Genomic DNA, 10,326 nt, shown 5'->3' with positions numbered 1-10,326 from the left:
ATCCTAATATTTATATATTAATTCCATTCTTTTACTTTTAGATGTGAGTATTGTTGTGAATTATTAGATACTGTCGCTACACCCGCAATAACATCTGCTAAATATGTATATGTGACCAATCAAATTAGACTTGAACAGCTAACTGATGGCCTCAAATGGTGTGACCTGGAAAGACTTGCCCTGATGAGTGAGATGGAGGACATTTGTCAATAACTTATGCCCCTAATAGGAGCCAAGGGTTTTAAGTCAAGTAGGTAATTCACTTTAGCTATTCATATGCTCTGAACTACATGTAACTGCTGCACTACCAGTATATAAGGAACGTCTGCATCATTCCTCATTGACAGATCAGACACAGGTTTAAATACTGAAATGTATTGAAAAACATTTATCACACTGACATATACTGTACTGTCTGGCTCAGTCCCATGCCCCTTATTGCGCAAATACCTTTCATACTCCGTATTAACTTCACACACACTAATGTCACTGGGGATGCTTGGTTACATTTCGCACCTATCTTGGCTCTGACTGGTAAACCCACGACACTGGCACCAGAAATCAGCCACATCTGGAATTCCCTTGATTGAATTCTCCCATTTCAAGTCTGTACTGTAGCCTTTTCTAGGACCGTGTCTTCCGACTTTGGGTGAGCTCAGCTTGTTCTTCAGTGGCTGCCCCCAAACCCCTGTGTGTCGGCCAGGGTGTCTGACTCCACCTCGATGGAGACCACGTGGTGGCCGGGAATCATGGCTAACCCCAGCACTCTGGGCTCACCCTGGGAGAAGGAGTCTGATGCAAAAACAAGCAAGACAAGCACACAAAATACATTCTAAATATGGATCTGTACACAGTGTAATGATGGTCAGGTTACAAAATAGAAACAACATATCATGTGGGGTCCTAGAGAGCTGCAGCGCCTTCAGTATTCATACCTTTTGACTTATCCCACAGTTTGTTGTGTTACCGCCTGAATTCAAAATGGATTCAATGTTTTTTTCTCACCCATCTACACACACACACACACACACACACACACAACACTCCATAATGACAAAGGGAAAAAATGTGACATTTTAGCAAATTTATTGAAAATGAAATATCTTATTTCTATAAGTATTCACACCCCTTAGTCAATACTTTGAATAAGGAAATTGGGCAGCGATTACAGTTGTGAGTCTCTTAAGAACTTTAAACACCTGGATTGTGCAACATTTGCCCACTATTATTTTCAAAGTTCTTCAAGCTCAGTGAAATTGGTTGTTGTTCATTGCTAGACAAATATTTTCAGGTATTGCCATAGATTTTCAAGTAGATTTACGTCAAAACTGTAACTCGGCCACTCAGGAACATTCAGTCTTCTTCTCCCAGTGTCTGGTGGAAAGAAAACTGAACCAGGTTTTCCTCTATAATTTTGTCTGTGCTTAGCTCCAATCAGTTTCTTTATCCTGAAAAACTCAGTGTTTAACGATAACAAGCATACCCATAACATGACTCAGTAATGGATTTGCCCACAACAGATCACTTTTTATTCATGCTTTGTTAGACTAAGGTAATATTGTACAGGCTTCATTTTGTTCAGTCTGTCAAATAGGTTAGTATTGGGGAGCAACTACAATGTTGTTGATCCATCCTTAGTTTTCTCCTATTACAGCCATTAAACTCCGTATCTGTTTTAAAGTCAACCTTTGGCCTCATGGTGAAATCCATGAGAAATTAAATTTCGCTCCTCTCCGGCAACTGAGTTAGGAAGGACGCCTGCATGTTTGTAGTGACTGGGTGTACTGATACAGCATCTAAAGTGTAATAAATAACTTCACCATGCTCAAGGGGATATTCAATGTCTGCTTTTCTTTTTTTGCCATCTACCAATAGGTTCCCTTCTTTGCGGGGCATTGGAAAAATTGGTTGAATATCTGCGTTTGAGATTCACTGCTCAACTGAGGGGCCTTACAGATAATTGTATGTGTGGGGTACAGAGATGAGATAGTCATTAAAAGAAAATCATGTTCAACACTGTTATTGCACACAGAGTTCATGCAACTCATTATGTGACTTGTTAAACACATTTTTACTCCTGAACTTAAGCTTGTCAAAACAAAGGGGTTGAATACTTATTTACTCAAGACATTTCAGCTTTTCATTTTGAATTGATTTGAAAAAAATCTAAAAACATAATTACATTTTTACATTATGTGGTATTGGGTGTAGGCTAGTGACAGATACATTTAATTCATTTTTAATTCAGGCCGTAACACAACAAAATGTGGGAATATGGTTTGCATTTCTGATTGAAGGTTTTTACAGCAAATCAACTAATGATTGACTGATCAGCTGAATCAGTTGTGTTTAGTGCTGGGTTGGGACAAAACCCTGCACCGACTGCTCTGCAGGAACAGGTTTGAAAACCAGGGAACTTGCTAGAGTATGTAGGCCTAATATGTACTTTAGTTACCTGAGGATTTGAGGAACTCCTGAGCGGACCCCAGGATGACGTTGCAGTCTCTATCTGTGCACAAGAACAGTCCCACCAGCGTCCGTCCGTCTGTCATTCTGATTCTCATGTTCTTGTTCAGCAGGCTCTCCAGCTTCTGACGCACTCTGGAAGAAGAGGAAGACAGTTCACTCTGCCCCTAGAAATAGAGATTGGGGAGAAATTAGATGATAGGCCTATAATCATTCGAGGGTAAATCCCTTTGAATACAATCACTTTTTGCCAGCATCCCTTCCGGTCAGAAATGAACCTTTTGAACGTGAATGCCAAAACATTCAGAAGATAAAAGTTGCTCAAAGTTGACACATTTCACACACCATACCATGACATCCATGTCTTCCATCACTGAAAAATATAAACACTTGAGTTTGATATCATTTAAAAGCTTACGTTGTCAAACTATTTTATTTATTGAAAAAAAAAAAAAAAACGTTTTAAAACACAAATTGTCATTTTTAAACCTTAACGTAAATGATAAACGTTATGCTTATTTTACTTGTGGGTAAATACATTTGAATTCAATCACTTTTTGACGGCACCCCTTTTGGTTTGAACGAAACCTTCCATACATATATGCCCATTGTAGAAGTGCTCAGAAAGTCATGGAGCCCCTTAGGGGTCATGGTGTGTTGAAAAAACGCACAAAAAAACAGGCTAATCCATTCCAGAAGTTTTTTTCTCTCCATTCCATCTGATTATTTATACTTTCCCTCCATTTTATTTGTTTATTTGTTCCCGCCTCTCCTTATGTAGGCTACCATGACGGTCCCACTTGGCCGATAACATATTGCAGCCTACTTCTATTTAGTTATTACATGCTTCAAATGGTGTGTTCATATGCCTGAAAAGCCAGGAGCATCACTCGCAGTCATAAATTAACGATGCATGTTTAGGATGCAAACCAGATAGGCTACACTCAGATTCATGCCACTTGGATCCATTTTGAGCACCTCTCCTCCCCGCAACCCAGTGTTTTACCCCTTGTGCATAAAGTCAGGGACATATGTTCAGTAAAACATGGTCCAGACATACGCAATTGTGCATGTGACTCACCGGTGGCAGAAAGAAACGGCATGCGAATTTCCTGTGCATAATTCTGGTGCAATGATGGGTTCTCATCCCTGCACTAGGCAGGTGAACATCTGCCATAGCCAACCAGGCACACAGGAAGATGGTTTAAAGCAGCTCTGGCTCTATGTGGTATGTTTATAACTAAAACTGATAGCTATTTGCTTGGTTGCGATGACAATACATTCACCTGGAAATCAGCTGATGTAGCTAAAGAAATCCTTCGGAAAATAGACAGAACAGCTAAGGTCATGAAGCAGAGCCAGGTGGATTTATTGCCTAGGGATGAGAGCACCGTATTTGCACCTTGAGTGGTTTTGCACACACGCGTTACCTATTATTTGCCCATGATTCGGAGACATATGAAAACACTGAAACTGGAAAATAAATGGTCAGTGATCATCACCATTTGAAGCATGTAATTAACTAAATAGAATAACAATTAGGCTGCAATATGTTATTGGCCAAGTGGGACCCTCGTGGAGAAGAGGGAACAAATGAAAAAAATCAGAAGGATTGGATAACAAAACAAGGTAACAAATAAAACATCTGTGGAAATTGATTTTTTAAATGTAGGGAACGAATACAAAATCTGAGGGAACTAAAAAAAAAAAACAGAGGGACATAAATAATCAGAGGGAATGGATAATAAAACTGAGGGAATGGATAATAAAACTGAGGGAATGGATAATAAAACTGAGGGAATGGATAATAAAACTGAGGGAATGGATAATAAAACTGAGGGAATGGATAATAAAACTGAGGGAATGGATAATAAAACTGAGGGAATGGATAATAAAACTGAGGGAATGGATAATAAAACTGAGGGAATGGATAATAAAACTGAGGGAATGGATAATGAAACTGAGGGAATGGATTAGCCTGGTGGCCATGACCCCTAAGGGGCTCAGTAACTTTCTGAGCACTTCTACAATGGGCAAGTATGTATGAAAGGTTTCATTCAAATCAAAAGGGGTGCTGTCAAAAAGTGATCGAATTCAAATGTATTTAACCACAAGTAAAAGAAGCATAATGGTGATACTGGGTGCATCTCAACCATCTGGCTTCTTCTCCTTGTATGCTTGTCAAACGTCCCCTTTGCAAGGTTGACAAGGAGACACCACGTTTGAATGGCCTACCCCGGCCAAACCCGGACGACGCTAGGCCAGTTGTGTGCCGCCCTATGGGACTCCCAATCATGGCCGGTTGTAATACAGCCTTGATTCGAACCAGGGTGTCTGCAGTGACGCCTTTAGCACTGAGATGCAGTGCCTTAGACCGCTGTGCCACCCGGCAGCCCAATTTACCTAGCCTGGTCCATGCACATGTGTTGGTTGCACATACATGCATACATGCACATTGGACCAGAGCTAGTTTGACGGTAAACAAAATGCTCAAAAGTAATTTGTCTTATAGTAGCGGATATTGCGTACTGTGTTCAGCCAATCAGACCATGGGTGAAAAAAACATACTGTATGCAATACACAACATCAGGGAATAGCGTTAGCCACTCTAGCATGTTTGTGAAAACTGTGCTTCATAAAGAAAGTATGCATATCTTCCCCGTTTTTTTCAGCCTTGTAGCCATTAAATCGATATAAAGGGGAATTTGACGCCTTTGGTGCCAGAATGTAGAATGTTTAACGTACGAACTGATCCACGGGGGAGACGAGTTTATAGACGGCTGCATACGTTCCCTTTGGATAGTAAAGCTAATTTATGGTCATTCTGGCGTCTGCCATGGCCGTACAACAGGGTTCCCAATTGGTGCCCCCCTTGGGTTGTGCCGTGGCGGAGATCTTTGTGGGCTATACTCAGCCTTGTCTCAGGATGGTAAGTTGGTGGTTAAAGATATCCCTCTAGTGGTGTGGGGGCTGTGCTTTGGCAAAGTGGGTGGGGTTATATCCTTCCTGTTTGGCCCTGTCCGGGGGTGTCCTCGAATGGGGCCACAGTGTCTCCTGGCCCCTCCTGTCTCAGCCTCCAGTATTTATGCTGCAGTAGTTTATGTGTCGGGGGGCTAGGGTCAGTTTGTTATATCTGGAGTACTTCTCCTGTCCTATTCGGTGTCCTGTGTGAATTTAAGTGTGCTCTCTCTAATTCTCTTTCTTTCTCTCTCTCGGAGGACCTGAACCCTAGGATCATACCTCAGGACTACCTGACATGATGACTCCTTGCTGTCCCCAGTCCACCTGGCCGTGTTGCTGCACCAGTTTCAACTGTTCTGCCTTATTATTATTGGACCATGCTGGTCATTTATGAACATTTGAACATCTTGGCCATGTTGTTATAATCTCTACCAGGCACAGCCAGAAGAGGACTGGCCACCCCACATAGCCTGGTTCCTCTCTAGGTTTCTTCCTAGGTTTTGGCCTTTCTAGGGAGTTTTTCCTAGCCACCATACTACTACACCTGCATTGCTTGCTGTTTGGGGTTTTAGGCTGGGTTTCTGTACAGCACTTTGAGATATCAGCTGATGTACGAAGGGCTATATAAATATATTTGATTTGATTTTGATTTGATATTTTGAACATAAAAGACTGTAAAAACACCGGAAATCAGCTGAAAGTGATTTGAATTTTGGAAAGTATTCACATACATAAGAGAGACACGTGATTGTACACAAACGTAGGCAAGGTTAAATATTAAAGTTAAATATTATCCGTTGGGGCTTCTTATGGTGTATTTGCAGTCTAAAAGTTATCTGTAATTATGTTCCCGGCCCCTGACCTTCCGCTCAAGAAAAAAATTGTCCCGTGTCTAAATCCAGTTGATGATCCCTGCCATACAGCATTTACTGAGATGTGGCCTCTGCAGAAGTCAGGGCATTCATACTTCTTGTGCATCGCAGAGCTGTTGTGAAGGAAGTTGTCAGGGAAGTGAGTGTGTTTATACAGGACATGCCGCCCCCAACTACCGTCAACCAATCATTTCAAAGCGGAACTATACCGAGCCCTCCGCATTGTAACAAAATTTGGGAGGTGCACCGCGATGCAGTACTGCGCTTGATTTGGCTGCAATTGCGTCACGCACTCTGTACGGAGCCTCTGATCCACATTTCCAGATCAAGCTTAAATGAGCTTTTAAGACGAAACGACTCAATATTGCCATCTGCCAGCCTTTGGGTTAGATTAGAGCGAAGGAGAAGAAGCTACTTTAGACTATTGAAATGCACCCTGCTTGTGTAGTTTAAGACACTGCACAGCAGGCACAAGATATGGCTCGGAGAAAACATACCTCAATCCAGGGATGAGAAATGTGTTGTACTTCAAATTGTCCCACTATCCCAACTGTTACACCGAGAAGATTGAACGATTTGCTAATTTTCGTCCACATGCTAGATAGCGGTAGCCACAGCACTGGCAGCCATTATGGAATGGAACGTGCTGTTGAACAAAGGAGCTGATTGGCTGACATTGCCATTCCAAATTGCTGCTATGGCTTCTAGCATGAGGGCGAAATTGACAGATCTTGTTCAATCTTCTCGCTGTAATAGTTTGGATAATGGAACAATTCAGAGAACACATAAACCCTTTAATCTACACAGGGAGTATGTCCGACCTTAGTGCAACTGTAAGAAATCAGTTCGGATCTGCTGGCTAATGGTACTGTAGGTTGTGGACAAAAATAACGTTAGCTAGCTGCTACGTTAGCATAGCTAGCTAGTGGATCCAACAAATGTATGGATCAGTTACGCACGCTCTCCTTTCAGTTTGGCAAAGTGAATATTATGCGTTAAAAGTGTGTAAAGTGCGATAAAATGAAACATATATCACCCCTACATGAGTTGATGGACCATTTTCTTCAATCATTGTTGCCATCCCACCCTTTCTTGATTCTATTTTTCGAGCGGAATTATTTCTCTGACGTACAACCGGAAATGCATCAGGGAATACATTGCATTATGGGTATTGTAGTATGCAAGGTAGGAATGACAAATTAGAGTTAAAACTTTGCTGACACTTTTCGCCTATTTACTTTTCAAATTGGGCATTACATTTGTCAAATGTCTTACCTTGTGATTTATGGACTGTCCAGCCGCTCACGAGATGCAGCAAAGCTGATTTGAGTCTGGTGCTGTCTCTATATCAGGTGCTACCGTGGTTACCATAGTAACGGAGCTTGTTTGTTAATGCAATGTAGCGACTGAGCGTGCAAATTGTTTGTTAATGCAATGTAACGACTGAGCTTGCAAATTAACAACGTTTTATATCTATGACATATTTCACGTGACCATTTATAGGTCTCCATACATTCTCCATATATTGGGTAAACTTTCAGAAGTAATATAAATGCCGCGACCGAAGTATTTCACTCCGAACAAGGTGTCCTTTCATAACACCATGACTTGGCGACCGGTGGGCGTCATACCTGTGCAAGGTGTACGACCTGACACTATTGGTGAATTACTTTAAAGGTGAGTTGTCAGATGCATGCATTTATAATAGGCTATTAACGTTTATTAAATTACACAATTATTTTTCAGTTGATGTACTTCTGAGACCTATTATTGGCTGTGCAGGAAATTACATCAGTCACTGGTTTGAATTAAAGACAACATTTGTGAGTGAGAAAATAATATGAAAATAATATTTATCAAGAATTCAGCATGTTTGTCTTCTTAAAGTTTACTTTTCATCATGAGTAATTCCCAATTTGTATTCTTACATTCGGACTCACCTGAACCCACGATCTGACTATGTGATGTACTACACCCCTAGGGGGTGCTCTGTGCACGTGTCGTCTCCCTGCCTTAGTACTAACTGGACCAATGACTTTGGGCAACCCTGGTGGAGGGATACCCAATATGAGGTGGGGCTATTTTGCCAAGACCAGGTGAATCCGCATCATCAACACCCTCACATCCCAGGAGTATAGGCTGGAAGTAAAATATCCTTATTCAGATTAGGGAGAATGACATGCATAGATCACAAGAAGCTACATGTGTACATGCCACATGTATAGGCTACATGTGTTATCATACTAATCTCACTTAGCCTGACACCATCCCCTGGCAAGCGATGCCTAGGGTCTTACATAGATATCATCAGTATTATACATGCATTATATATGTGCATTAGATATGCAGACAACATCCGGACATCATTCTGCACACATACATATCACCTACATGTATACGTGCGTCATTTATACATAACCATCATGCATTCTATTGTAGTTGTTCAAGCTTTATTCTCCTACCCCCTCTTTCACCTCTACCCCTCAGCAATATCACGGTAGCAATATTTTGGGAGTGTGTCCATTCATCTGGCACGGTTTCACCCACACAGCATAATATCACTGAGTGGAGCACAGGTGCTGTTTCTCCCTTCCTCTGTGTGCCACTGGCTGCATAATATATGGGTTACCACACTGCCCTTTGGGTAGCCCTGGCCTGTACATGACTCGCTTGCAAACAGACACGATGAGGTGGAGTTAGTAGTGCACTGTGTCACCGTCAAACCCTAGGGGCATATGAGTGAGTCCTGGCTGGGTTCACTCATTCCCCCTGCAACACACACAGCACACAGCACACTCACACCCCGAGCACACCTCTCCTCTCCGGCATGGTGGGAGAGCAGGCTTTCCCGCCAACCTACCCCAGCTGGCACTACTAGTCTTCTACTGAGCCAGAGGCTTAGTGTGGGTGCTCCACTCTCCACTCACACAGTCAGACACATGCTCTCTCTCTTTCTCTCTCTCTCTCTCTCTCTCTCTTTCTCTCTTTCACACACACACAAAACACACAAATTCTCTCTTTCTCTCCCACACTCTGTCCCTGCACACACATTCTCACACTCTCTTTCTCTTCCTAAAACAGTCTATCCTCCTTCTTTCTCTCTTGCCCTGCCTCCTCCCTCCCCCCTCATTCCTCCCTCACTTTCTCTCTCGTGGTTCTTGGCAAATGTGCCCATTGGACCCTGCATAAACAAATTCCTTTCTTCTTTTTTTTTTAAATCCTGGAAGCCAAGCTAGAGTGGTTTAACTGCCTGTTGCAAAATTTGCCCATAGTCCACAGAATGATTTTCATAGATAAACCACTGGAAAATACAATTTTTTTAATGAAAAATCCCAAAATCCTCTTATCATTAGAGGACAATTGCTGGTAGCCGGGGTGGCAGGTAGCCTAGTGGTTAGAGCGTTGGGCCAGTTGGGGAAAGGTTGCTAGATCGAATCCCCGAACGAACATGGTAAAAATATGTAGTTCTGCCCCTGAACAAGGCAGTTAACCCACTGTTCCTTGGCCGTCATTGTAAATAAGATTTTTTTCTTAACTGACTTGCCTAGTTAAATTAAGGTAAAATAAAAAATTACAATGACTTTATATACTGTATCATAAATATAAGCTATACACTGAGTATACAATACATTAAAACAGAACACCTGCTCTTTCCATTAAATAGACTGACCAGGTAAATCCAGCTGAATGCTGGATCCTTTATTGATGTCACTTGTTAAATCCACTTCAATCTGTGTAGATGAAGGGGAGGAGATAGACTAAAGAAGGATTTTTACACCTTGAGACAATTGAGACATAGATTGTGTATGTATTCCATTCAGAGGGTGAATGGGCAAGACAAAATATTTAAGTGCCTTTGAACGGGGTATGGTAGTAGGTGCCAGGCGCACCGGTTTGTGTCAAGAACTGCACCACTGCTGGGTTTTTCATGCTCGACAGTTTCCCGTGTGTATCAAGAAAGTTCCACCGTCCAAAGGACATCCAGCCAACTTGACACAAATGTGGGTAGCATTAGAGTCACCTTGTG

General features: G+C 41.9%; 1 protein-coding gene and 1 pseudogene across 3 annotated transcripts; one reads left to right on the top strand and one right to left on the bottom strand.

Annotated features, from left to right (window-relative positions):
* Positions 1 to 286: 286 nt before the first annotated feature.
* Positions 287 to 7,438, bottom strand: LOC124014624 (N-alpha-acetyltransferase 38, NatC auxiliary subunit-like). 3 transcript variants are annotated; one of them, XM_046329847.1, is made up of 3 exons: positions 7,342 to 7,438; positions 2,456 to 2,633; positions 287 to 792 (listed from the first exon to the last, which is right to left on the bottom strand). In XM_046329847.1, exons 1-3 carry the CDS (start codon positions 7,378 to 7,380, stop codon positions 668 to 670), a joined length of 342 nt encoding a protein of 113 aa, XP_046185803.1. In that variant the 5' UTR covers positions 7,381 to 7,438; the 3' UTR covers positions 287 to 667. The 3 variants fall into 3 exon arrangements, with proteins under 3 accessions (XP_046185803.1, XP_046185804.1, XP_046185802.1); XM_046329848.1 differs by having other exon boundaries at positions 2,456 to 2,601; positions 7,342 to 7,423; XM_046329846.1 differs by lacking the exon at positions 7,342 to 7,438 and adding an exon at positions 6,797 to 7,041.
* The window catches only part of LOC124014623, a 5,392-nt pseudogene continuing 1,614 nt past the window's right edge, over positions 6,549 to 10,326 (top strand).

This window comes from Oncorhynchus gorbuscha, linkage group LG25 (genome assembly GCF_021184085.1).
Source record: "Oncorhynchus gorbuscha isolate QuinsamMale2020 ecotype Even-year linkage group LG25, OgorEven_v1.0, whole genome shotgun sequence".
NCBI classification, from domain to species: Eukaryota; Metazoa; Chordata; class Actinopteri; order Salmoniformes; family Salmonidae; genus Oncorhynchus; species Oncorhynchus gorbuscha.
The sequence above is the reverse complement of the archived record's forward strand: the minus strand, read 5'-3'. Positions and strand labels throughout refer to the sequence as shown.

Excerpts from the sequence above, each read along its gene's own strand:
- LOC124014624 (XM_046329846.1), bottom strand. The coding sequence starts at position 6,895 with ATGTGGACGAAAATTAGCAAATCGTTCAATCTTCTCGGTGTAACAGTT. Across the intron at positions 2,634-6,796 it reads TTTCTCATCCCTGGATTGAG|GGGCAGAGTGAACTGTCTTC; the intron begins GTATGTTTTCTC and ends CTCTATTTCTAG. Across the intron at positions 793-2,455 it reads GGAGTTCCTCAAATCCTCAG|ACTCCTTCTCCCAGGGTGAG; the intron begins GTAACTAAAGTA and ends TTTTTGCATCAG.